At 40.4% G+C, this 27,623-nt stretch overlaps 1 protein-coding gene across 2 annotated transcripts; it reads right to left on the bottom strand.

Moving 5' to 3' along the window:
• Window positions 1-1,983: 1,983 nt before the first annotated feature.
• Window positions 1,984-27,605, bottom strand: LOC139540922 (ran-binding protein 3-like). 2 transcript variants are annotated; one of them, XM_071344994.1, is made up of 17 exons: window positions 27,507-27,605; window positions 20,834-20,889; window positions 20,635-20,671; window positions 20,432-20,518; window positions 20,266-20,340; window positions 20,018-20,083; window positions 19,719-19,814; window positions 19,406-19,515; window positions 19,105-19,206; window positions 18,555-18,640; window positions 18,352-18,427; window positions 18,117-18,213; window positions 17,823-17,947; window positions 17,491-17,611; window positions 17,222-17,364; window positions 16,293-16,479; window positions 2,984-3,738 (listed from the first exon to the last, which is right to left on the bottom strand). In XM_071344994.1, the coding sequence occupies exons 1-17, from the start codon at window positions 27,526-27,528 to the stop codon at window positions 3,698-3,700; spliced, it is 1,527 nt and encodes a 508-aa protein (XP_071201095.1). In that variant the 5' UTR covers window positions 27,529-27,605; the 3' UTR covers window positions 2,984-3,697. The 2 variants fall into 2 exon arrangements, with proteins under 2 accessions (XP_071201096.1, XP_071201095.1); XM_071344995.1 differs by lacking the exon at window positions 19,105-19,206 and having other exon boundaries at window positions 1,984-3,738.
• Between the last annotated feature and the right edge of the window lie 18 nt (window positions 27,606-27,623).

Raw genomic sequence — 27,623 nt, 5'->3', positions numbered from 1 at the left:
TTTGCCTCTTTTTGTAGCCATTTTATATTAAAGCTCAAAGCAAAAAATAACATGATGATTGTTGAACCTGGCAAGACAGTAGGCTCAACAATACATTTCAGGGAAAGGGACTGGGGCAGTGGTGGGCAACTCCATTCATGGAGATCTGTACAGGCTTTTGTTTCACCAGTGTTCAGGGCTTATTCTATTCCTTCTTCAATTTTATTGTAAATCATTATGTGCAAATAACCAAAAGTCTCTAATGCCTGCACTCACTGCAGCTCTCCAGGTCCGGAGTTGCCCATCCCTGGACTGAGGGTTCCCCACCCAGACCTTTTAGCATCCCTGTGGTTTGTTTGGACTGGTGGACAGACCTCTATGGTTTGGTGACGGACAGCAGTGTCGTAAACACGTCTATGCCACATGTTTCCTTGCCTTCCTTGAGTAAGTCCAGACCACTAAAATGACTCACTGCAATGCTGTGGTTCTCCAGCCCAATGTCACTCAGCAATGAGTCATGTCCTGGTCCCTCATCTCTTACATGTCTATAGGGCGGTGGAAGGGAGGGGAACATGTTGACAATTACCGTCTTTGTTATCCTCAAAACCTTCAAGGAGAAATCAAAGAAAAGTCCAAAAGGCTAAAATGTGTCAATAACATTTGACGGCACTATACTAAGGTTATTAGAATGATGCCTCCCTTCCAGTTAATGTATTAGAGATTCGTTAAAAACATACTGCAGAGAGTGGATGCTCTGACAGCCGTACAAGATATCAGAGAGGAGGAGGAGATTGAAAGTGGTCTTTCTGTGATACACATATCAACAGAGCTGAATGGTACAGTACTGCTGTGTGTTGCCTGAATGGAGAATTGCTATGACGATGCTATGACCTTTTTAGCCTATCTATTGCTATGATATGACTGCATCTTTGCCCTTGTTCCACACATACTGGGTGATCGATATCAAAATGACTGGTAACGACGTGTGCATTGTTGAAAAGAGACATGTAGCTATTCTAGTGTTCCTCAATGACAAGCATCTCTCCCGATGGGTATGGTCCATCTTTACATGTCTCTACATGTCTCTAGAGGATAGCTGGTTAGAAAGCCTATCCCATAAGTGGGAAACAATACAGCTTTTTCTGTTCATTTCATTAGCCTATTATGGAACCCTCCTGATCGCTTACGCATCTCTGGCGCACCTACTCTATGACCACATCTCCGTTGTATTGGACTAATCAAAATAAAGAGCAAAGCCACTACTGTGAACTATCAGCTAATGTATTGAAATGAATGACATGTTTAGAAGCCAATGCAGATGACATTATTATGAAAACATATTCCAGTCACAGACACAGTATGGGACAGGTGCTCTTGTACAATAGGGCTCGTCATGTCAACTAAAGTTTCAGAACATCTTGACCACTTGACTTCCATTCAAAGATGTACTGTTTTGATATAATTCTAAGGAATATCAACATTGACTTGTATAGTGATAGGAACGGCAACAAAATAGCACCAGGTTATGGAACTACACCTAACTTAAAACAGAAAACAGGTAGACATTTTGAGGGACAATAGCAGACATGACAAACAATACAGCAACAAAAATATAACATGAACAAAAGTGTTTCTGTCTTACAGTCACTCCCCATCAAATAACCATCAACAACCCCAATGTAAACAACATTCAACACTTCATCATTGACCACCTTTTGCCATTTTATTAACGGACAGCCCAAGTTAATTTGCATTTACGAACATTTAAAAATTCATATTGATGGGAGAAATATAACAGAGAAGGAAAAGTGCTGAAGAACGTCGGCCCCTGGCTCTTTATACAGACCCAAGATGCCATACATTCATGTCTGAGCCCCATGTCCGGAGGAATAGTCCTATGTTTGTCGCTACATAAGCAGAATGTGAAGAATGGAGAGAACACAAACGTACAGAGCACACTACATGGTGAGGTTTCTACAGACAACGGTGAAGAAGAGTACAAAATAAGGAGGGGCATCCTTTTTATTTTTTTTACACTTAAAGGCTGCTCAATAATATACATTACGGGAATTATACATTTTAACCAAAAACATTTCCTACTTGCCTGTTTTTTTTGTTTTTTTCTCTCCAGTTTTCTTAGTGTGCTTTTTTTGTGTTAAAAATACATATTTTCACATGAAAGGCTTATAGTACATGAAAAAGGATCACACTATAATACAACAGTTTAGAGATATGACTAATTCCACTTATATGAAGAAAGGCTTAAAACAAGAGGAACCACACTTCACTGAAGGAAATATAACTGCAGTCATCTATTCTCGTAGGGGATCCGTTTTAAATACACCAAACCAAAGCCACCGATTAACAGAGGAATAAAGAGGGCTCAGCACCAGACTATTGGTGAGAAACAATGTACTTGTAGTCTTCCATTCATGTGCGTGTAGAACCACCTGTTCCAATGCCTATAGCTCTTTGAATTAAAATGGCAGCATTAGTTGTTCTGAGAGTATATGTGCATTTTGTAGGGTTTTGAGGTCAAACCCATTTAGGATAGATGCAAATAACGACATTTTCGGAAAAACCAACTGCCAACACCCAAACCTAGAAGTTATTATATTGACCTTTCTCATGGTGTGAAAAAACATAGGTAAAATATGTTTGCAATGAACGAGGTTGTTATAAACAATGTCTGTGTAACTTATTTAAAGCAAACTAAATAAACAATTGTAAACAACTAATAGAATTGGTTTATTCAATATATATATTTGGGAAGATATCTTTTCAGATCCATCTAAAAATGTTTTATCTTTTTGAAACAAACAAATCTAACATCTATATTTATGGAAAACTTTGAGGTCATGGGAAAAAACCTGCTGTAAAACTATCAAATCCAACTAGCTTATTTGCAAAATGGGTTCATTTTCGAATGAACTTCAAAATCAAAGTCGATATATCAACTACCAATAATAATAATCATCATAATAATGAACACAGGTCAACTCCATTATTAAATGGAATTCTTTATTAAATCATTCACGTCAAAGCAGGTGTTTGCACAAGGGCTTATATTTCAAATGATTTGTGGTCAAAAATCATTTCTAATGTAGACTACAGACTAGACAAAAAAACTAAGTGGCCAAAGGAGGTATCGACGGACTTAAAATACAAAATAAAACTTGAAGTGAGAGTTCAGACACTCTTCAATGACAGACAACTCAGTGAAATAAAAAATACTTTATAAACAATTATTTGCTAGGCAACTAGATCTTTACCTCTCTGAACAAAATACAAGCCCCACTGGATTTGAAGTGCCTGAGGTCTGTTTTCTTGCAAGGTGGATAAAGAGGTCCCACTTTTAACGGCAAGCTCTTTAGAATGTACTTACATCGGCGAGAGAAGAAAACTGCTTTCTCATTCCGTCTTGCAACGTCTCACTCATCAATATGATGAGCGACAATTCACAAACTCAAAAAAATATATATTTTTCAGTTCTATAGGTTAAAAAAACTAAAATAAAAAACAAACAGAAAGACCATCCATCCCGGATATACTGCGAATGCAGAAAGACTGAACTGCACAGAGTTAAGTTAGTAGCACCTGCATAGGATCCTTCCTGGAACTCCACTGTGACCTCTGACCATTGGGGAAATGCTGGACTGAGGTGTCCGTGGAGGTGCCTGTAGGGGTCCCGACTGCAGCGTGTGGAGGGGGGCAGGCGCTATGAGGACCCACTCCCGCTGGCCTGGACCTCTGGACCCTCTGGGGAGAGGAGAGACAGGCCTGGTGAGTGATTGCCATTGGACTGTTGTTTTAAATTACATTCTTGGACTTTTTGAATGGGCCAGATGTAGCTTGAAAAAATAAGACAAAATCCAAGACAATTGACAACATCCAATGAAAAAGTACAAAAGTCCCATTCAAAGATGCCCAGATAACTTCCTTGGACCCCCAGATAACTTCTTTGGCACATCAGTGGGGGTGTCCAAGATCACTTACTTGGACTTTCAAATATGTTTGTTTGACAGTTAGGGTGCATTTCCAGGTGACCTTTTTGATCCCCGAGATTACTTTTATGGACCATCGATAGGGGTCTCCCAGATCACTTCCTTGGAACAACAAATAACACTTTTGGACAATCATTTTGTCCAGATATCATCAATTCACTTTTTGAATAAATCACAGTAAGAGGTGTGGTGGAAATTGTTTTGTTTGGGCTTTTCTATAAACCAATTTCTGTGTTCATGCAAGTGACAGATTGAACGAATTTGACAGTATGCCGAGAAACTTGTGCTTCTACACCTGCATTACTAGCTGTTTGGGGTTTTAGGCTGGGTGTCTGTACAGCACTTCGAGATATTAGCTGATGTACGAAGGGCTATATAAAATAAAATTGATTGATTGATGATGGTTTAGAGAAAGGGCTATCTCAGTTTCAAGGTCTCAGCTTAGAGAGAAGAAGCCTCGCTTTCCAGTGGGGGTCTGCGAGGAAATCGGTGGCGCATTTTATGAAGCGCGAGGGAAATTCCCGTCTGACCTAAAGATGACGAGACCCACCCAGACCAGACCCTTACTGTGAGCTGCCCAGGAGGAGACACATCATCGGCCAACAATTGAGGGATGGCAACTGATTTCAGTAAGTGAATAAAAAATGTATAAAAGTGAGAGAGAAAAATGAATGAAATCAAGGCGAGAAACCCATAAAAAGGTACCCATAATCTTGTAGAGAGAAGACTATTCACTAGTTTTATGAGAAGACTAGAGTGAGGTCTAACAATATCATGGAATGCCCCGCTGACAGCTGTCTGTAGGCATTTATAAGAAACGTCTACCGCCACTACGAAATAGCAAGGTATTATTGAATACAGGGTGTTATTTATATGTATAGCAAGTAGCGACCAGAGAACCATTGAAGATACATATGGTGCATAGCAAGTAACAACAAGAGAATCTTTGAAGATGTACATGGGGTGTGTTTGGGAATAGTAATAAGTGAATATGGATGTGAAAGTGTGATTCTGAGATATGACATATTAAGCTGACTGAAAATTGGCTGATTGAAATGTGGATAATACATGGACTTAAATTATTACTATTAAGACTGGAATAAGGATCATAAGATTGAAATGTGGATATCAAGCTGATTGAAATTTGCATAACAAGATTGAGATTGAAATATAGCTATAAATTATTGAGTGAATGAGAGCTGTCAGGGGACTAGCTCATGTGTGAAAGAGGTGAATGAATGCCCCAACCAGTTTTTTGATCTGTAACGTTATCTAGGATTCTGTCCACCACCGCTGTTGGATCTACAGGTAGAGGATAACATGTCTCATAAATCTCATAGGTAACATGTCGCAGTAGTGACGAAGATAACATGTCTCATTAGATAACATGTCTCATTAGTAACGAAGATAACATGTTATCCTTGTTACTAATGAGACATGTCTGAGGATAACATGACCCATCCGTGGAGTTTGACGGTATAATGTTATTATTTGTGTGGAGATATGAAAGGAGAGTGTTATTCCCGAATAAGCTGTTAAATAGGACACTAGTGAATATTTAAACCCCTGTATGAATATAACACTAGTGTAGAGGAGGAACTTGTGATGTAACAAATGTATAATGGGTTATTAGAGATAAAGTAACATAATATTTGTTTAATGGGTTGCTAGAGATCTGATGAAGTAACAATAGAAAAAATAATAATATATAACTTGCACACCCACACCTAGACGTACATAAGTGGTGTAAAAAGTATTCTGCGAAATGTTCAGAGTGGTCCCTTTATGGATCATTTGAGTTATGATAAGGTTAAAGCATTGTACGGGACTTGACTTACCCCTAACAACAACAAAAAAAACTATAAATAGAACCATGATTTTCTGTTAACTTCTTGTCAATATGGGGGCGCTGTTTCCACTTTGGAAAAAATCGTGCCCAAATTAAACTGCCTCGTACTCTATTCTAGATCGTACAATATGCATATTATTATTACTATTGGATAGAAAACACTCAAGTTTCTAAAACTGTTTGAATTATATCTGTGAGTAAAACAGAACTCATTTTGCAGAAAACTTCCAGACAGGAAGTGAAAAATCTGAAAACGATGCTCTGTTCCAGGGCCTGCCTATTCAATTGCCTTATATTTATGGATTTGCATGCACTGCATACGCCTTCCACTAGATGTCAACAGGCAGTGGAAGGTGGAATGGGGTGTCTAGCTTGATCTGAGGCCGAACAAGAGCTCTTGGAATGACGTGTCCAGAATTTCCTTTCTCTACCTAGGCGCGGGAAGTACCTCCATGTTGTCTTATGATAAGCGTTCGGTATACACGGCTAATATCTCCGGCTTTGTTTTTATTTGATACATATTAGAAAAACATCATAAAGTAGGTTTTTTCAACCGAGTTTCATCAGTTTATTCAAAGTTTAATGGGACTTTTGGAGTTTCCCGTTCTCTGCGTCGAGAGAAATTGGGAACGTCATCAGCATTGGCTAGCCTTGTGGAGCGAATTTGACAGGAGAGAAGGACATTCTAAAACCAAACAACGATTTATTCTGGACAAAGGACTCCTTGTACAAGATTCTGATGGAAGCTCAGCAAAAGTAAGAACAATTTATGATGTTATTTCGTATTTCTGTGGAAAATGTTATTTCTATTATTTGCCGTTTTTGGCGGGCGCTGTCTCGCTATAACGTAAGCTGTTTGTTATCGTAAAGTCATTTTTAAAAATCTAACACGGCGGTTGCATTAACCTGATGAGGACCAGAGGGCGCTATTTACACTTTGGGGGAAAATCGTTCCCAATTTAAACGGCCTCGTACTCAATTCTTGCTCGTACAATATGCATATTATTATTACTATTGGATAGAAAACACTCTCTAGTTTCTAAAACCGTTTGAATTTTGTCTGTGGGTAAAACAGAACTCATTTGGCAGCAGACTTTCTGACCAGGAAGTGGAAAGTCTGAATTCGATGCTCTGTTTAAGCACCTGCCTATAAATGGGCATGATACGTATGACTATACGTGCACGTCATACACCTTCCCCTAGATGTCAAGAGGAAGAGGAGAAAGGAGTTGATTATCTTGGCCTGAGATGGAATGAACCCTCTTGGAATGACGTGTCCTCCATTTTTTGTTTTCTGCAAGGCGCGTGGAGGGACCTGTAATTGCCTTCTGAAAAGCTGTCTTTACAGGCGAATACGATCTCCGGCTTTGATTTTATTTGATACATGTCACAATATCATCGTAAAGTATGTTTTTTCAATATAGTTTTATTAGATAATTGAATTTTTTTCGGGACGTTAGGCGTGTTGCTTTGTCTGTGTTTGTTGACGATGGGGAGTTTCGTGCCACTTGGCGAGTGCGCTTGCTAATTCAAGAGGGACAAAGGACATTCTAAAACCAAACAACGATTGTTCCCGACAAAGGACCTCTTGTACAACATTCTGATGGAAGCTCATAAAAAGTAGGACTCATTTTATGATTCTATTTCATATATCTGTCGAACTGTGTACTATTAGTTTTACGTAAGCCTTATGTCGTAAATAAGTTATTTTTAGAATTCTAACACTGCGATTGCATTAAGAACTAGTGTATCTATCATTTCCTATACAACATGTATTTTTTTTTTATGTTTATGAATAGTTATTTGGTCAGAATAGGTGAGAGTCTAATAGAAATATCCGCACATTCTGGGAAAAAGATGCTACGTTAGCACAGTGTGTAACCACTGATTTCAGCTCTAAATATGCAAATTTTCGAACAAAACATAAGTGTATGTATAACCTGATGTTATAGGACTGTCATCTGATGGAGCTTATCAAGGTTAGTCAAAAATTATATATCTTTTGCTGGTTTGTTACGATCGCTAACGTGCCTATTGCTATCGCTAACGTGCCTTGATGAATGAATGCGGTAGTGTGGTAGGCTATTGTAGTAAGCTAATATAATGCTATATTGTGTTTTCGCAGTAAAACACTTAAAAAATCTGAAATATTGGCTGGATTCACAAGATCTTTGTCTTTCATTTGCTGTACACCATCGATTTTTCAGAAATGTTTTATGACGAGTATTTAGGTATTGCACGTTGGTGTCTGTAATTACTCTGGCTGCTTCCGTGCTATTTCTGACGGTAGCTGTTATTGTAGCTGCAATGTAAAACTGATTTGTAGCTCAAATATGCAAATTTTTCGAACAAAACATAGATTTATTGTATAACATGTTACAAGACTGTCATCTGATGAAGTTGTTTCTTGGTTAGTTTGGTTGGTTCTTGGTTAGTTAGGTTGGCTTTGTGCATGCTACCTGTGCTGTGAAAAATGTCTGTCCTTTTTTTGTATTTGGTGGTGAGCTAACATAAATATACGTGGTGTTTTCGCTGTAAAACATTAAAAAAATCGGACATGTTGGCTGGATTCACAAGATGTGTATCTTTCAAATGCTGTATTGGACTTGTTAATGTGTGAAAGTTAAATATTTCAAAAAAATATATTTTGAATTTCGCGCTCTGCCTTTTCAGTGGAATGTGGGAGGAGTTCCGCCTGCGGAACCCCAGAGCCAGACAGGTTAAGAACCAGTGTATCTTTCATTTGCTATCCAACATGTATTTTTTTGTAAAGTTTATGATGAGTTCTTTGGTCAGATTAGGTGAGTGTCCAAAATATCTCCTGACATTCTGGGGAATCGATGCTACATTTTCACAATGTATAACCACGGGTTGCAGCTCTAAATATGCACATTTTCGAACAAAACATAAGTGTATTGTATAACCTGATGTTATAAGACTGTCATCTGATGAAGTTGTCCAAGGTTAGTGATTAATTTTATATCTTTTGCTGGTTTTTGCGATTGCTACCTTTTGCTGCTAATAAATGCATTTGTGTGTTTGGCTATTGTGGTAAGCTAATATAATGCTATATTGTGTTTTCGCTGTAAAACACTTTAAAAAATCGGAAATATTGGCTGGATTCACAAGATGTTTATCTTTCATTTGCTGTACACCATGTATTTTTCATAAATGTTTTATGATGAGTATTTAGGTATTTCATGTTGCTCTCTGTAATTATTCTGGCTGCTTTGGTGATATTTTTGATGGTAGCTGCAACGTAAAACTATGATTTATACCTCAAATTTGCACATTTTCGAACAAAACATAAATTTATTGTATAACATGTTATAAGACTGTCATCTGATGAAGTTGTTTCTTGGTTAGTGACTAATTATATCTCTATTTGGTCGGTTTTGTAATAGCTACCTATGCGGTAGAAAAATGTATTTTGCTATTGTCTTTTTTGTCTTTTGCTATTGTGGTTAGCTAATAGAAATACATAGTGTTTTCGCTGTAAAACATTTTAAAAATCGGAAAGGATGGCTGGATTCACAAGATGTTTATCTTTCATTTGCTGTATTGGACTTGTGATTTCATGAAAATTATATTATATGATATCCCTGTCGCGTTAGGCTAGGCTATGCTAGTCAGCTTTTTTGATGAGGGTGCTCTTTTTTCTTTTCTTTTTTGTTTATTTTTGATTTAACAGGCAGTGTTGTTTATTTGGACGGATGAATCACGATGTGACTCATGTATCCAAAAGAGGAAATTACCAGTCCCCTAGGGCCCTTAAGTAAATATACAAATTGATGTATTGATGCCTTCACATTCGTGCCTGTAATATGAAGAAAAAAAATGTTGGTAATGGTTGACAGTTACTCCAAATGGATTGAATTTTCCCCCACATCAACGGATGTGTATTGCTGTTGTCGTTTTATTTTATTTCTTTTTTTTTGTCTTGCTTCAATAAAATAATCTCTCCAGATTGGGTCTGCTGGATGGTCGGGATTTCTCCCTAAGGATTAGCCCTCAACTCCCTGACCTGTAACTCTGCAGTGAGATCACCAAGATGATAGGGGTGAATAAACCAATTTGGATTTTAAAAAATGGTTTCAACTGTGTGTTGTTATTCTCTTTGACATTTGTTTTAGAAATCTGTATTAAGAATCAGCTAGTAGTAATAATTTGTCATACAGTTAATAATTTGTCTGGATTTCCTGATTCAGAAATAGCCTAAACTAAACTGTTGTTCTGGTCTGTCCTCTCGAGGTTATGGTGAATGTGACCACAGATGGTGTCTAGATACATGGAAGGGATAATTTGACCAAGAACAGAGTGAACCTCACCCCCACCCTAACTGGCTGAAGTAATGGTGAAAATGGCATTCAATATGGTCCTTCACCACTACCTTGAGACCTGAGTCTGAGCCAGCAACCTGTAAACAGCATCCAGATGAAGCTATCAACTGCCTTTTCTCTCAGGAGTGCAACAAGAGTCCACATGGAGTGAGCATGGAGAGAGATCCCGTGCAAACTTGCTGGTGTACTGGTAGGAAAATGGACAAGACATAATGGACTGTAAAGGACTGTGGTGACAAACATTATCAAGGGCTGTCCACTTTGAACATGTCCTGTTAAAAGGACGAACTGAAACACTTTCTGAAAAAGAACATGAAGAAACACCAATCTGTCATTACCACAAGTGATGAGAAAAGTTAATGCTAGAAATATAAGATGAATATACTGTATGTCAATGTACATTCTGCCAGTATCAGCGTGTGCTAAGTTGAGGGTCTTAAATTAAAGCGATAGAACCAACGTGAAGCAATAAGTACTGTCATTCTAAATTTGGGTTGGATTCTTTATCAATAGTTATAATTATGATTTGGAAAGGCTTCTAGAGACAGAGCTATGCCCTTAAATTGTGAGGAGAGCCACTAGATTGTAGCTTGTGCTAACTTTGCCCCAATCTCATTCTTATCAAGGTTGATGTGAAACTGTTATAACATGTGTTCTCTCGCTTCCCTGTGAAAGTCAATATGCATGTGCCCTAGACCAAATTTGGGAGATCTCTAGAGACGTAGAGAAAATTGGCATTGCTAAAATAATTGTGTAATTGGGCTCTGCAAAACAGAGGCTATTGACTATCTTTTGTTAACATGCTGTAAGACGATCTGTGCCTCTCTGGCTGGTAAGATTTTAGCAGCTATCATGTTTTACGCTCCTCCAGAGGACGGTGAAACTAATGAACTGACAACTCTGGAAGAGCTCCCATTCCCCCTGTAGATGAGTAATGATTGAAGGTTGTTTTCGTTTAACAAGTTGAGGGTAAGGTCATCTAAACCCTTAACCTGTTTCCATTATGTAAACACTGAGCTAATGAGCCAGGACCAACCTTTGAAGGGTTTAGCAGAATTGTTAAACAGGGTTTTATATTTTGATTAAGTCGATGTACCAGGGACAGTTAGAAAAACATGGGTCAATCCAACCCGATTGTGGTAAGAGATATGGAAATAATGATTAACATTGAGATATTTTTTCACCTCTGAATCTACAGCTCCCTTGTGTATGTGTGTATTTTTGATACTCACTTCAGTTGATTATAACCTTTTGATAGTAGATTTGAGCTTGATGGATTCTGTCAAAATGTAACATGTTTCATGTTAAACTGTAGTTAGTTTGTATCCTGTTTAGTGAATGATTACTGTGAATATTAATGGATTTTAGGCCATGAAACTGTGTGTATGCTAATTTAGAAATGTTGACCTAATCAGACAAGAGGAAATTGCCTAGGATCAGGCCCGGAACAGAAGATGGACGGGGTGTGATTCTGACATCTAGCTAAACAGAGAGAGCACCATGGACATTCCACAGGGGAGCCAGGGGGAAACTCATTGAGGTCATAAAATGTATTGCTGGGGAGGTGACACCTACAAGAGGGGGGAAGAGTATAAAATGTGTTGTGAACTTTCTAAATGCATGCACTCAGCTGACTGTATCTTTGGTATTAAACACTTGAAACTTCTCGAGCTTTGTCTCAATTCCTTATTGCAAAGAAGTTGCAAAAGCATTTTTCTTTTTAACAAGCTTTATTAGGATTTATTATAATGATGTAGTTAACTTCTTGCAACTATAGGGGGTGCTGTTCCGCATTAGCATTTTTTGGTCTCCAAATTAAACTGCCTCGTGCTCAATTCTTGATCGTACAATATGCATATTATTGTTATTATTGGATAGAAAACACTTTCTAGTTTCTATAGCCGTTGGAATTTTGTCTCTGAGTGGTACAGAACTACTTCTACAGCACTTTTCCTGACAGGGAGTCAGATTTCAGAAATTTTTACCCCTGATCTGGGATCGGTTTTAAGGTGCCAGTAGATGCTATGGAGAAACCGACACTGCCTACGTCTTCCTCTGGGTGTCAGTACGTCATCACGCTTTGAATGGATTCGATTGCGCAATCAGAGCCACTATAAAACACGAAAACGTGGAAGTACCGCTCTCTTCCTGCATGCGTCTTGCGCAAGATGGACATCAGACCTGCCTCCTTCCAAATGGTTGTTTAGCCAGTGATATTTATCCGGTCATGTTTTTAGTCGTTATAGTTGTTAAAAACATCATAATGTAGTTAATTTGAACCGTTTTATAGCAATTTATATCCGTTTAGTGCGATTTTGAGGAATTTCTTTGTCGTGCACTCTGAAACTTTGGGCACGTTTCGGGGTCCCGTTCGATCGTTAGTGGATATTTCGAAGGACAGAGGACATCTATCGACCAAAAGAAGATTAGACCCAAGAAAGGATACATTGCCCAAGAATCTGATGGAAAATCACCTCATAGTAAGGAATATTTAATATGATAAATCGTTGTTCTGTCGAAATATTTTAAACGCATATTACGCCATTTTGTTTGTTATAGCTTCTCTTGGCGAACGCTGTATAAGAAAGTAAGGATAATTTTAGAAATGTAAATCAGCGATTGCATTAAGAACTAATTTGTCTTTCGATTCCTGTCAACCCTGTATTTTTTAGTCAAGTATATGATTAGCTTTCGATTAAACTAGATCACTCTGAAAGATGACGTCCGACATTTTGAGGCTTGATTTCCTAGTATTTTCATTGTGTAACCACGGTTTTGTATGGCTAAATATGCACATTTTCGAACAAACTGTATATGTATGTTGTAAAATGATGTTACAGGAGTGTCATCGGAAGAATTCTGAGAAGGTTAGTGAAAAAATTAATATATTTTGGCGATGATTACGTTATAGCTCTCTTTGGCTTGAATCGATGCTCTGGTAACGTTTTCACATGTGGTATGCTAACTTATCGATTTATTGTGTTTTCGCTGTAAAACGCTTAGAAAATCTGAAATATTGTCTGGAATCACAAGATCTGGGTCTTTCCATTGCTATGCTTTGTCTATTCTTATGAAATGTTTTATTAAGAGTAAATTGGTCATACACGTTGCTCTCTATAGTAATTCTAGTCGTGTTGTGATGGTCGGTGCAATTGTAAACTGTGATTTCTACCTGAAATATGCACTTTTTTCTAACAAAACCTATCCTATACCATAAATATGTTATCAGACTGTCATCTGATGAGGTTTTTTATAGGTTATTGGCTATCAATATCTTAGTTTAGCCGAATTGGTGATAGCTACTGGTGGAGAGAAAAAATGGTGGACAAAGAAATTGTGTATTTTGCTAACGTGTTTAGCTAATAGATTTACATATTTTGTCTTCCCTGTAAAACATTTTAAAAATCTGAAATGGTGGCTTTATTCACAAGATCTGTATCTTTCATCTGGTGTCTTGGACTTGTGATTTAATGATATTTAGATGCTACTATCTACTTGTGAAGCTATGCTAGCTATGCTAATCAGTGTGTGGGGGGGGGGTGGGGGGTGATCCCGGACCCGGGGTAGAGGCTCGTTAGAGGTTAATAGAAGTATAACCTTTATTATGATTTATTATGATGTAATTTCATAGAACCTTTTGATAGAAGCTTAAATCTAATGCTTACATTAAAATGTAATGATTTTTATCACACAAGTGATAAGAGGATGGAATGTGATGGAAATTGAATGTTTGTGCTTTTCTATTTATCAATTTCTAAATCCCACTATACCCTCCGATGAACCATCAAACAGGCAAAGCGTCAATACAGGACTAAGATTGAATCCTACTACCCCGGCTCCGACTCTCGTCGGATGTAGCAGGGTTTGAAAACTATTACAGACTACAAAGGGAAGCACAGCCGCAAGCTGCCCAGTGACACGAGCCTACCAGACGAGCTCAATTACTTCTATGAGCGCTTCGAGGCAAGCAACACTGAAGCATGCGTGAGAGCACCAGCTGTTCCGGATGACTGCGTGATAATGCTCTCCATAGCCGATGTGAGTAAGACCTTTAAACAGGTCACCATTCACAAGGCTAAAGGGCCAGACGGATTACCAGGACATGCACTCCGAGCATGCGCTGACCAACTGGCAAGTGTCTTCACTGACATCTTCAACCTGTCCCTGACCGAGTCTGTAATACCAACATGTTTCAAGCAGATCACCATAGACCCTGTGCCCAAGAACACTAAGGTAACCTGCCTAAATGACTACCGACCTGTAGCACTCACGTCTGTAGCCATGAAGTGCTTTGAAAGGCTGGTCATGGGTCACATCAACACCATTATCCCAGAAACCCTAGACCCACTCCAATTTGCATACTGCCTCAAGAGATCCACAGATGATGCAATCTCTATTGCACTCCACACTGCCCTTTCCCACCTGGATAAAAGGCACTCCTATGTGAGAATGCTAGTTATTGACTACAGCTCAGCTTTCAACACCATAGTACCCTCAAAGCTCATCACTAAGCTAAGGACCCTGGGACTAAACATCTCCCTCTGCAACTCGATCCTGGACTTCCTGACGGGCCGCCGCCAGCTGGTAAGAGTAGGTAACAACACATCTGCCAAGCTGATCCTCAATACGGGAGCCCCTCAGGGGTGGGTGCTCAGTCCCCTCCTATACTCCCTGCTCACCCATGACTGCATAGCCAAGCACGACTCCAACACCATCATTAAGTTTGCCAACGACACAGCCTATAGGGAGGTCAGAGACCTGGTAGTGTGGTGCAAGGATAACAACCTCTCCCACAACGTGATCAAGACAAAGGAGATGATCGTGGATTCCAGGAAAAGGAGGACTGAGCACTCCCCCATTCTCATCGATAGGGCTGTAGTGGAGCAGGTGGAGAGCTTCAAGTTCCTTAGTGTCCACATCACCAACAAACTATCATGGTCCAAACACACCAAGACAGCCGTGAAGAGGGCACGACAACGCCTATTCCCCCTCAAGAGCCTGAAAAGATTTGGCATGGGTCGTCAGATCCTCAAAAAGTTCTACAACTACACCATCCTGACTGGTTGCATCACCACCTGGTATGACAACTGCTCGATCTCTGACAGCAAGGCACTACAGAGGGTAGTGTGTGTGGCCCAGTACATCACTGGGGCCAAGCATCCTGCCATCCAGGACCTCTATACCAGGCGGTGTCAGAAAAAGGTCCTAAAAATTGCCAAAGACTCCATCCACCCTAGTCATAGACTGCTCTCTGTGCTACCGCACGGCAAGTGGTACAGGAGCGCCAAGTCTTGGTCCAAAAGGGTTCTTAACAGCTTCTACTCCCAAGCCATAAGACTCCTGAACAGCTAATCAAAATGGCTACCCAGACTATTTGCATTGACCTCCCCCCTCACCCCCATTTTTACACTGCTGCTACGCTCTGTTTATTATCTATGCATAGTCACTTTACCTACATGTACATGTTACCTCAATTAACTCGACTAACCTGTGCCCCCGCACATAGACTCTGTACCAGTAGCCCCTGTATATAGCCTCGTTACAGTTATTTTATTGTTGCTCTTTAATTATTTGTTATTTTTCTATTTTCTTGTCTTTTTTTACTTCAGTTTATTTTAGTAAATACTTAACACTTATTTTTCTTAAAACTGCATTGTTGGTTAAGGGCTTGTAAGTAAGCATTTCACTGTAAGGTCTGTTGTATTTGGCGCATGTGACAAATAACATTTGATTTGATTTTGAACATTGTTTAGAGAAAGGGATATCTCAGTTTCAAGGTCTCAGCTTAGAGAGAAGAAGCCTCGTGATGTATTGGACAGTCAAATGCATGACCCAGTATTGGTCGTCACATGACTTAAGCAAACATTAATTATGAATGATGAATAAGCTAAATCATGCAAATATAAGTATGTAAGGGAACTAACGGGACTGCCCCGTTAGAGCTCCCTGACAGGCGTTCAAGTTTGTTGGAACCTCTCCAGCGCGCTGACAAACAATGATTCATTTAAGATTGACTTTCAGTGTCCCTGTGTAAGAATGTTCACGACAGGTCTTCAGATCCGTTTGGGGTGATTAGATCAGTTAGGGTAACAGTTAGACTAAAAGGGATCTATAGTTTACCTGTGATGTTGGCAGTGGGTGTGAGCGATTCGTCATCATCACTATCCTCCTCGTTAGACTGGGGGTGAGGGATGTGGCTGTCTGGAATGGGGACCCGGGGCTCTGGCTCCTGGTCTGAGCGGCTCCGCAGTGCCAGGATACGGTGATGCAGCGCTGCGTACAGCTGACCCGTGTCCTTAGAGCTCGCCTGGAACAGACACATAACTAACACATCAGTACTATGCAGAATGTCCTGGCAGTGTTAGATATACTCAACTAATCTATTACCGTGTAATTACTAGGGATGGGCAAAATATTTTACTATTCAAATAATATGACATTTTGATTGATATCTGGGAATTCAGAAATTCAAAGATTTAAATATTTTATTTTATCTTGGACCTTTCTGAATGACGCAAATGCACATGGCAGAAGTAAACAGCGGATATCTGCTTTTCTCCAAAAGTTTGGCTTGCAGCAACAGAGATAAGAAGTATGATTTTCACCACGATAGTACTTATTCTGTTACAAAAAGGTTCTGGTTAGTGTTTTGCATTGATCTATGTCAGATATTGTGGAAACTCTATTAGGCGAGCGCCTGTGATAGCTACTTGAAGTGGGGAAGATAGCATACCTATGTCAGGGCAGCCTGGAGGGATAAATGCGCAGCAGTAGCTCAAAGTACCATTCAAAATACAACATTCAAAAGTTAGTTTTATTAAATTAAGAATTTCAAATGTTATGGTATATCCTTGTAGATAAAAATGTCAAATGGATACATTTATTTAGACAAAGCTTTTTCATTGTTAAAATAGGTCAACAATTTTTTTCTCCTAAGATGAACACTCAAGTAATCGCACACTAACGTCCGTTCGCATATTGGGATATTCCAATAACCGTGCGCATCCTTAGTAATTACTATGTAATAAGTAATGTGGTCTTACTCGTACCGATATGAGGAAGACTTTGACCCCCTGGTCCTCAGTGTCCATGGCTGTGATGCGGACGCTCTTCTCGCTGGCTTTGTCCGTCTGCATTTGAGGCCACAGCTTGGTGTTGAGGATCAGACGCAAACTGCCCTGGGTCCTCATCACTACAGGGCCAAAAAAGCACAAATTCAGGTCATACACAATGCATATAATAACCAATGTAATACATTCAAACAGGATTGCGTTTTGACATGATTGATTCAAGTGTTATGCCACTGCAATGACTGTACCTAGCCTGGACTGTAACGATCCCTCCTCCGTGGAGGCCATATCATTAAGCCTCAGTAGTCCTCTGCCTCTCTCCACCCAAGACTGGGATGCTTTGTCAAAAACAAACAACTTGCATTGGACCTGAGAAAAAAAGAAAAAAAACATTCCATTGTCAGATGAGTGATCATGGGCGATTTCAGCCTATTTCCAACCCTGTCTGAGGTGACATGTAAACACAAAACTACTGTGGGTAACCTTACATCAACAATTGCTAAATGTCCTGGTGAAGTAAATTGAACGTTACTATAAATACACTAAAATTGAAGAACTAACAACTAGAGCTTGTGCATACCTGTAGTACATTACTCTCCGACTCCTCTCCAGTTCTGACCTCTACCTTCTCTAACAAGCACTTCTTGGCTGTGGCTTTGGTGTAGGCTGCTGCCGACTCCTCCAAAGACTCTGTCACATTGGTATCTGCAAAGAGAACCACAAACCCATTTGAAAATTAACAGCAAACAAGGAGGACACTTTGGACACCTGAAAATAAGCCTGTGTCTCCTTTCTTGGATTGCCATTATTATATGGGCTTAGTAACATGAATTACATATTTTTTAATATGCAGTATGTTATTTTCTCTGCCCACCTTTGTCGGGGCTGCTGTCCAGTGAGGGTGGCTCACATGGTGGGGTGGCAGGGGGATCTCTGCTGCTCTCTGCTGACGGCTCACATTTCAGCGGACTCTGCAAAACAACAATGTAATACAACATGCTTTAACACAACTTTGTGGATCCTGTCTTTAGTTGGCAGGGGAACAAACGCTAGAAAAACTACAGAGATAACAGATGAGTAGATTAGCCTCACAAAACAACACGTCTCACCAGGACACGATCCGACATGTTCTGTCCAAACACAAACTTAGCACCGTCGTCGGTGTTGTTCTCAGCCTCCTGTAAGCTGGGTGGAAAACATACAGCGGAAAGGATGTTATATTAATAAGATTACAAAATTGTGATAAAGTATTAGCCTAATAAAAGTGATAACTGATCATATCCATTGGAGCCAGAATCCAAGAGAGACTAACCCGGGAGTGCTTCTGTACTGTAGGAAATAATTGGTTTCCCCTGATTCTGCTGACAGACAGACTTTCTTTTCACTGCTTCCCTCAACCTAGACGAATGGGGGGAAAAAAGGTAATGATCAGACAAATAATAACAAAAAGAACATAAAACTCACGTAATAAAGCATGCAAGGCCACAAGAGGCTGCTATATTTAAACAATAAGGCCCGAGGAAGTGTGGTTTGCGACCAATATACCGCGGCTAAGGGCTGTTCTGCCTGAATACAGCCCTTATATTGGCCATATGCCACAAACCCCTGAGGTGTCTTATTGCTATTATAAACTGTTTACCAACGTAATTAGAGCAGTAAAAATACATGTTTTGTCATACCCATGGTATAAGGTCTGATATACCACGGCTGTCAGCCAAATCAGCATTCAGGGCCAGAACTACCCAGTTCATCATTTGATTTACCCACACCTCAATGGGGTGTTGTTAGGTATGAGGCAAAGCCCAGAGCATCTTTCAAATGTATTCCATATGACATGCACTTTAGTTAACTATTCAAGTCACCTTGGCTCTGTCTTTGACATTCTGACCAAATACAAATGTGGATTCCACAGGAGGATCTGTTCTCTCTCCATTCCTGCTCTCATCGCTCTCGCTTTTCTTCTCCTTGAAAGATGAGAGCAGCGAGACACATTCATGGAAATTCCATGCTGAATGTCCAAGAATAAAACCTTCCTTGTGTCCTGTTGTGTTCTTTGTTGTTTTTAGAAGCTTGATAACTATATAGGTTATTATAGGCCACTGTGGAGCCCTTCCAATCAGGAAACATGTAGCTAGCGTGGCACCCTTTGACCTCTCAGCTTACCTGTGACTTGGCCATATTGTCTGTGGAGCCATCACAGTTCTCTGTGTTGTTCTGGGTTACTGGCAGACCCTCGGACGATCTGTTCACTCCATTCGTACCACTGTTCAAACCTATGAGGACCACAAGAGGAGAGTCAGGGAAATTCCAGAAATGGCTAGATTTCTTTCCCCTTCAGATGTTTTGTCCAAGCACATTGAGAAGAAAGAAAGCTGGAGGAGAATGGCCATCGCAGAACAGAACGAAGTAGCAGAGCTGTTTGTCTGAGAGGATCTGAAGACTTTGAGGTTAAGCTTTCCTCACTCAGTGTACTTACCGGTCAGGGTTAGTGATTTGCTAGGCGGAGGGGCCTGCAGTACTGCGGGTCGTAGTACGCTGCGCTGCTGCTCCTTGGGCTTCTGGCTCGGGACACCTGCAACACATTATACTTGGCCTAAATATAAGGCTCTGGACAGACCAATGCCAGACAAACAAGGGCCATCTTTCCACCTTATTGTGATGTTTTGTACATTGCTTTTGTGACTGAGCCTGTGTGCTGAAACCACCGAAACACATTTCATATTTCACTCAATGGACAATAAAGCCACTCTGAAATTGACAGGAGAGAGCAGCCACCTGCACGAGGAGCCTGTCCATGGATCAGGGTGGGAGGCTTCAAGCGGAATCCAACCGTCTTCTCCTCTGTTGACATCAGAGAAAGATGGAGAAAGAGAGGGAATATGAGATGGAAGTTAGGCCAGAACTTTGATTAAGGAGAAAAAGCAAACCATTCTTGTCACGATTCTTCAAGGGTCGTTCTCCTTATCATGCAAATACCAAGTAAATTGAAAAGGAGATCTTAAGACAACTATTCATGAACTCACCAGGTTCTGAATCTGAATTATTTCCTGTCGGGGACTGACAGAAACTGGATGGCATGAACACATTGTTCTTAGAAACTGCAACAGACAATGAGAAATAACATGAGTACAGACCCTTTCTCTACACACTAACAAAATAATATTTTAATGAAACAAAACGTACAATTACCTGAATGTGCGGGTGGGAACTGTGTTAGTGATGATGTTCTTTCTCTCTTGGCCGGGGGACAGTAACTACTCTCATCTTTATCAGAGTCTGGAGGAGATAGAATCAGCAAAGATTAGCAAAGTAACTACAATACAGTAACATAAGATAGACATGTCAATTTTCCAAAGAACCATAACCTGCTAGGTTATCCTCCTCCTCCTTACCTTCTCCATCCTCAGCACTGGACCCTTCTGCTGATCTCTGTTATGGGTATGACAGAAAAAGAGAGAGATAGAGGAAGAAACAGACAGTCAGACACAGGAAACTGAGTGAATTATCCAGCCAGTGTGAAGTCAAGTCTAACACATAGTGTGCAGTCACACTGTTTCAATTTTCAGCAGAGGTGTGAAAAGAGTGTCTCACCTTCTGTGCTTTATCTTCCTGGAACACAAACACAGGTGGGGCTATGGCAGGCTTCTCTGCAAGAGAAATCAGATGTCACTGTTGAAGATACAATTTCGCACATCTTCGGGCAAAAGCTTAAAGGGAAAATCCACTCAAAATCTAAAATCTAGTCGAAGGTCCCCCGGTACAAGTTGAAAAAAATGAAAGGAAGTATACAGTGCCAGTCAAAAGTTTGGACACACCTACTCATTCAAGGGTTTTCATTATTTTTTTACTATTTTCTACATTGTAGAATAATAGTGAAGACATAAAAACAATGAAATAACACATGGAATCATGTAGTAACCAAAAGTGATAAACAAATCAAAATATATTTTATATTTGAGATTCTTCAAAGTAGCCACCCTTTGCCTTGATGAAAGCTTTGCACACGCTTGGCATTCTCTCAACCAGCTTCACCTGGAATGCTTTCCCAACAGACTTGAAGGAGTTCCCACATATGCTGAGCACTTGTTGGCTGCTTTTCCTTCACTTTCCGGTCCAACTCATACCAAACCATCTCAATTGGGGTGAGGTCGGGTGATTGTGGAGGCCAGGTAATCTGATGCAGCATTCCATCACTCTCCTTCTTGGTTAAATAGCCCTTAAACAGCCTGGAGGTGTGGTTGGTCCTTCTGTTGAAAAACAAATGAGAGTCCCACTAAGCACAAACCAGATGGGATGGCGTATCGTTGCAGAATGCTGTGGTAGCCATGCTGGTCACCTACTCTGCGTCTCACAAAGACACAGCGGTTGGAACCAAGAATCTCAAATTTGGACTCACCAAACCAAAGGACAGATTTCCACCGGTCTAAAGTCCATTGCTTGTTTTTCTTGGCACAACCAAGTTTTTCTTCTTCTTATTGGCATCCTTTAGTAGTTTTTTCTTTGCAGCAATTCGACCATGAAGGCCTGATTCATGCAGTGTCGTCTAAACAGTTGATGTTGAGTTGTGTCTGTTACTTGCTCTCTGTGAAGTATTTATTTGGGCTGCAATCTGAGGCTGGGTACTCTAATGAACGTATCCTCTGCAGCAGAGGTAACTCTGTGTCTTCCGTTCCTGTTGCGGTCCTCATGAGAGCCAGTTTCATCATAACGCTTGATGGTTTTTGACATTTTCCAAATGGACTGACCTTCATGTCTTAAAGTAATGATGGACTGTTGTTTCTCTTCACTTATTTGAGTTGTTCTTGCCATAATATGGACTTGGTCTTTTACCAAATTAGGGCTATCCTCTGTATACCACCCTACCTTGTCACAATAAAACTGGATTGGCTCAAACGCATTAAGGAAAGACATTACACAAATTAACAAGGCACACCTGTTAATTGAAATTCATTCCAGGTGACTACCTCATGAAGCTGGTTAAGAGAATGCCAAGAGTGTGCAAAGCTGTCATCAAGGCAAAGTTTGGCTACCTTTTAGAATCTTAAATATATTACGATTTGTTTAACACTTTTATGGTTACTACATGATTCCATATGTGTTATTTCATAGTAAAAAATAAAGAAAAACCCTTGCATGAGTAGGTGTCCAAACTTTTGACTGGTACTGTATATGGAGACTGTTTAGTGCCAAAAATACATATAAAAAACATTATAATAAAAAAATGGGGTTTCCTGTTTATCATCTCTCGCAAACATCTGTTCCATTTAGTGAATCTGTTATTCAATGCTTTTGTATGGGCTAATAGCAGTAAGACCAAATTACATTTTTCATCAAATATGTTTTTCTTTTGATACTTCAAGAGGTCTTAAAATTCTATATCAAATAGCTAAATGATCCGTGGTATGACCTTCTTAAAACAATTCCATATAGCTTCATAGAACCCCTACCCCAGGCATAAACAAGGCGTACACTGTAACGGATTAACCTTTATGATGGCGTCTCTTGACATTGTCCATAAAACCCCTCTAATTCTATTCAGGAGCCTTCTCTGTACTTCTAAATTACAAATATTACCAATTAGGCTTGGGCGGTATACCGGGGTATTTAGAAAAAGACACAGAATGGTTTTTCAATACCATCAAAATTATTTCCTTGGAAGATTTTTTAATCCATTTGAATATTTGTAGCTACTTTGTAAAATACTTCGCATTCAATGTTTGTAATACGTTAGGAGATAAAGAACATTGCGTTCTTCATTTCACCTGTCACATTATTAAAAGGCTTACGGTAGTCCCCAGTCATGTGTCATGTGGTGTTTGTTTACAAGCACACAATGACGAAAGACTGGAGCCTTGTAAGTCACTCACTAGTGATCTACAATATACAAACACAAAAGTATGTGGACAGTGGACACCCTTCAAATTAGTGGATTTGGCAACACCCGTTGTTGACAAGTGTATAAAAATCGAGTACACATCCATGCAATATCCATAAACAATCGCCTTAATGAAGAGCTCAGTGACTTTCAACATGGCACCGTCATAGGATGCCAACAATTTCTGCCCTGCTATAACTTCCCCGGTCAACTTTAAGTGCTGTGATCGCGAAGTGAAAACATCTAGGAGCAACAACAGCTCAGCCGCAAAGTGGTAGGCCACACAACTCTCCCTACTCAGTTCCAAACTGCCCCTGAAAGCAACGTCAGCAAAATAACTGTTTATCGGGAGCTTCATGAAATGGGTTTCCATTGCCGAGCAGCCGCACACAAGTTTAAGATTACCTTGCTCAATGCCGAGCTTAGGCTGGAATGGTGTAAAGCTCGCCGCCATTGGACTCTGGAGCAGTGGAAACACGTTCTCTGGAGTGATGAATCACGCGTCATCATCTGGCATTCCGACGGACGAATCTGGGATTGACAGATGCCATGAGAACGCTACCTGACCCAATGCATAGTGCCAACTGTAAAGTTTGGTGGAGGAGGAATAATGGAACGGGGCTGTTTCTCATGGTTCATGGATCGGGCTATTTCTAGTGAAGGGAAATCCTAACACTACAGCATACAACATTCTAAACGAATCTGTGCTTCCAACTTTGTGGCAACAAAGCATGACAATGCCCCCGTTTACGAAGCGAGTTCCATACAGAAATGGTTTGTTGAGATCGGTGTGGAGAACTTGACTGGCCTGCACAAAGCCCTGACCTCAACTCCATCGAACACCTTTGGGATGAATTAGAACGCTGATTGCGAGCCAGGCCTAAACACCCAGCATCAGTGCCCGATTTCACTAATGCTCGTGGCTGAATGGAAGCAAGTCCCCGCAGCAATGTTCCAACATTTGGTGGAAAGCCTTCCCAGAAGAGTGGAGGCTGTTACAGAAGGAAAGAGGTGACCAACTCCATATTAATGCCCATGATTTTGGAATGAGATGTTCGACGAGCAGGTGTCCACATACTTTTGGTCATGTAGTGTAATTACAGTATGCAATTCACAACTAAATGTTTGCCAGTTAGATATCTTATAACTATTGAGTTAACTGTCTAAAATGTGCTGAATGCTCTGCAGTTGTGCATTTGGTTCGCTAATACTTGTATAGTTTAGGTCAGAAACTGTTCGCAATGCGCTCTTTAGCATTTAGACAGGATTCTCTATGGGATTTTACATGTACTTGTTAGCATTGCTAACCTTCAGATTACAGAGTATCAGTGGGGTTTGAAAACAGTGCCGGTATTACCGAATATCCCAGTATGGCACAACGTCGGTATGAAGGTATGACAATATGGATACCACCCAAGCCTAAATTAAATTCTACAGAGCTGACAAAGACCCGCAGGTTAGGCCAAGGCGAAAAAGTAACAGGTTTTGTTGAAATGTGCACTTGCTTCACCTCCCCCAGAACACCACTAACCTCAGGGCTCAGGCATCCCAGTCAGTGTAAATAGACTCCCCTGTCACTGTCAGTACCCACTCAGCTTTGATAGTACCCCAGCCAGGACCAAGTAAATCTTCTCCCCAGGCTATAACTAGAACTCTCTAGTCATGAGACTTCCCTGAATAAGAGGCTCTAGCCACTAACCCCAGTCCAGCTGGAATAGCCTGCTACCTGCCACAGCTGAGGGAGACGTGCCAGTTGTGATCGGGTAGGATGAGTGGAGGACTGCCAGCCCCAGCAGATGGATTTGAAGGATGATATCAACCCTAGAATGACTCCCTGCTGCTAAAATTTGCCCTTGACTATTTTTAGGGTAAGCCACGTGGATGGGATCGGATTGCGAGGATGTTTGTATGACTTTATATAATTTGACCGCCTACGGGTGCTTCGCATTTTTAGGGATCCGGGTCAACATGATGAAACTACACTGGGGTTGACCCAATAAATCAGGCAATAAATATATAGAAACAAAACTAAAGGAGCTATGGTGAAGGTGATATGGCCATGAGAGGAGAAAAATTCAGAACGAAAGGGCGGCAAAGACATGACCTGTTTTAGAAGGCTGGGCAGGCAAATGTGCTAGCTACTGACACTGAACAGTAAAAGCAGATATAAAAAATAGCTTTTCAATATATAGACCTAGTAGCTTGAAGGTTTATGTGGTCAGTCATCCCCAGCTGAGGCACAAGGCTTTGTGATGACTTAGCATTGCTCATGTGCCCTCGAGGTGTGAAAGACATGCATAAATGCTTGCCAGAGATTGTGGATTCACACTGAAAAGTATTTGACTTCTGAATTAATACAGTGTTTTACTGATGCCTCCAACCACACCACTGCTATTCTCTGTGATACGGCAATGAAACATTACCCCTTTTTATAAAAACCTAAAGGAAAATAAATGGATTTGCCTTGTCACAAAATAAGCTCTATGGCACTTATACTATCAAATTAAGGAAGTGGATCAAAGACTGCACTTCCATGATTTAATCTAAATTTGAAACAATGCCGAGTTACACTCGATATAGCCTACACACTAGTCTATACTTGTTTGAAATGTAGTCTATAGCCTTTCTGACTAGGCTAGTTCTTTCAGTCTCTTAACATTGACAGAGGAATGTCTGTTAAGTTAAAGTAAAGGCTACAATGCAACTCAATCTACTTCATGTAGCCTATAGCCTTAGTTCTTTATCATGAGAGAGTAGCTGGCCTAAAAATAAGTGAGGTGACGCTTGCTTATTAATTACATCACCAGAACTCAGGTGGTGGACTAAATAAAAGTCCACAATTTTGCAACCAAACTACTTTCAATGAGGCAAAAAGGATTTGGAAGGGGAAAAAATTACAAAGATCCACCTCGTACCAAAACAGTGTCTCATTAAAGGTAGATTGAGTGCAAACTGGTTGTTTCTGGGTCCCTTACCTACTCAGCATAGATCCACTCATCCATCTCCCCTAACCTTTGTCCTCAACAATGCTGGAAATTAATGATGTGTGATAGGCAGGAACGTCTCCTATGACCTCACGCATCGTAAGTAACAGCGGACGAAATGAGAAAGGAATCCAGGACACAGAAGAGAAGCTAGAGGGGTTTTACGTTGAAATGGAATTGGGGTTCTAGTGTCTTTCAATGGAGCAGCTGTCAAACAGACAAACTCCAAGACCCCTCTACAGTGACATTCTGGAGGGGGAAAAAACACACACAAAAGAGTGTCTACAGGCATTAATCTCATTAGTCTTCTATTCACATAACGTCTAAGCATCTTACTTTTGGGATAGCTGCACGACTTCAAATTTTCATTAAATCTCACACATTTGAATGAACAATTGAATGAATCAGCATACACTGAAGACAAGTTATCACAGCAAGTCATTGTTATTTTTGGTGGTGAAATCAGAAAAAGAAGTCCAGAGTAAAGAGCCAGTTGAAGGTTTGAACTTTCGGCAGCTGTGCCTTAGCTCTATGTACAGCTCAGTAGATGGCACATTTCCGTGATAACTACTGTTCAATACTGGCAATGCTCAATAAGATATGTTTCTGTATTGGCATCATTCTACGTATATAAAATTGGATTGATTTGAAACTGTATAAAAGTAATTCATTCAAATGTATCTAGCTAAGTACTTTGCAAATCCTGTTACGCAACTAGGCTATCTAGGTTTCTGGTACAGTATAGCTATGCATTGAACTCGCAACGTTGTAGGCTGTACCTCAATGGGATAGACACCTGTAACATGGAGCAATGACAAGAACCAGTTGACAGAAAACAGCACGGCCATGCAAAAAAAAACTAGCCAAGCTGGGTGGGACATGTGAACTGTTTTTTAACGATAACTACCTAATTTAGGCGTTTTGACCATAGACGGCATACTGTAGATAGCTACATGGTGATAGTGGGAGGTTTAAAAAGGCTATTCGATAAGAGCAAAATTCCACCCGGTGTTTTTCCCATGTGACCCAGACGGAGCCCTAAATATCTATTGTTTGTGCTTCCATGTGCATGATTTCTAAAATTGGAACACACATAGATTTACAAAACGCAGTTAAATCGGAAGGTATAGTTCGCTCGCTACAGATGTGATATTTTCACGACTGACAACTGCCCCTCCCCCGGTTGTGTTACACGGTCCGGCCTGCCGCCCCCACGTAAAATATAGCAAAGGCCGGGACTCTTAACGTATGCTGTTTAGTCAAACCGCTGCCACCACATCGAGCTGCAGGCAAAACGGAGCATTCCCTGTACATCTGCTGACAGTCCCGTCGCTGTCTGAACTACATGCACTCACTGTGGTGATTCATTAGATTTGTTTATCTTTCCCAACGAGCAGTTCCTTACCTTCGTTTGCCAGGTCCGCCATTTTACTTCCTCACTGACACCCACAATACTCCGCGGTAGACATGCGTGTATGGCTGGGCTAACAAAATGTTACCACCACTAGAGGGAGTCATGTCA

Source organism: Salvelinus alpinus, chromosome 16 (assembly GCF_045679555.1).
Source record: "Salvelinus alpinus chromosome 16, SLU_Salpinus.1, whole genome shotgun sequence".
Classification (NCBI taxonomy): Eukaryota; Metazoa; Chordata; class Actinopteri; order Salmoniformes; family Salmonidae; genus Salvelinus; species Salvelinus alpinus.
Note: the sequence above shows the minus strand (reverse complement) of the source record. Positions and strands in the feature narration are given on the sequence as shown.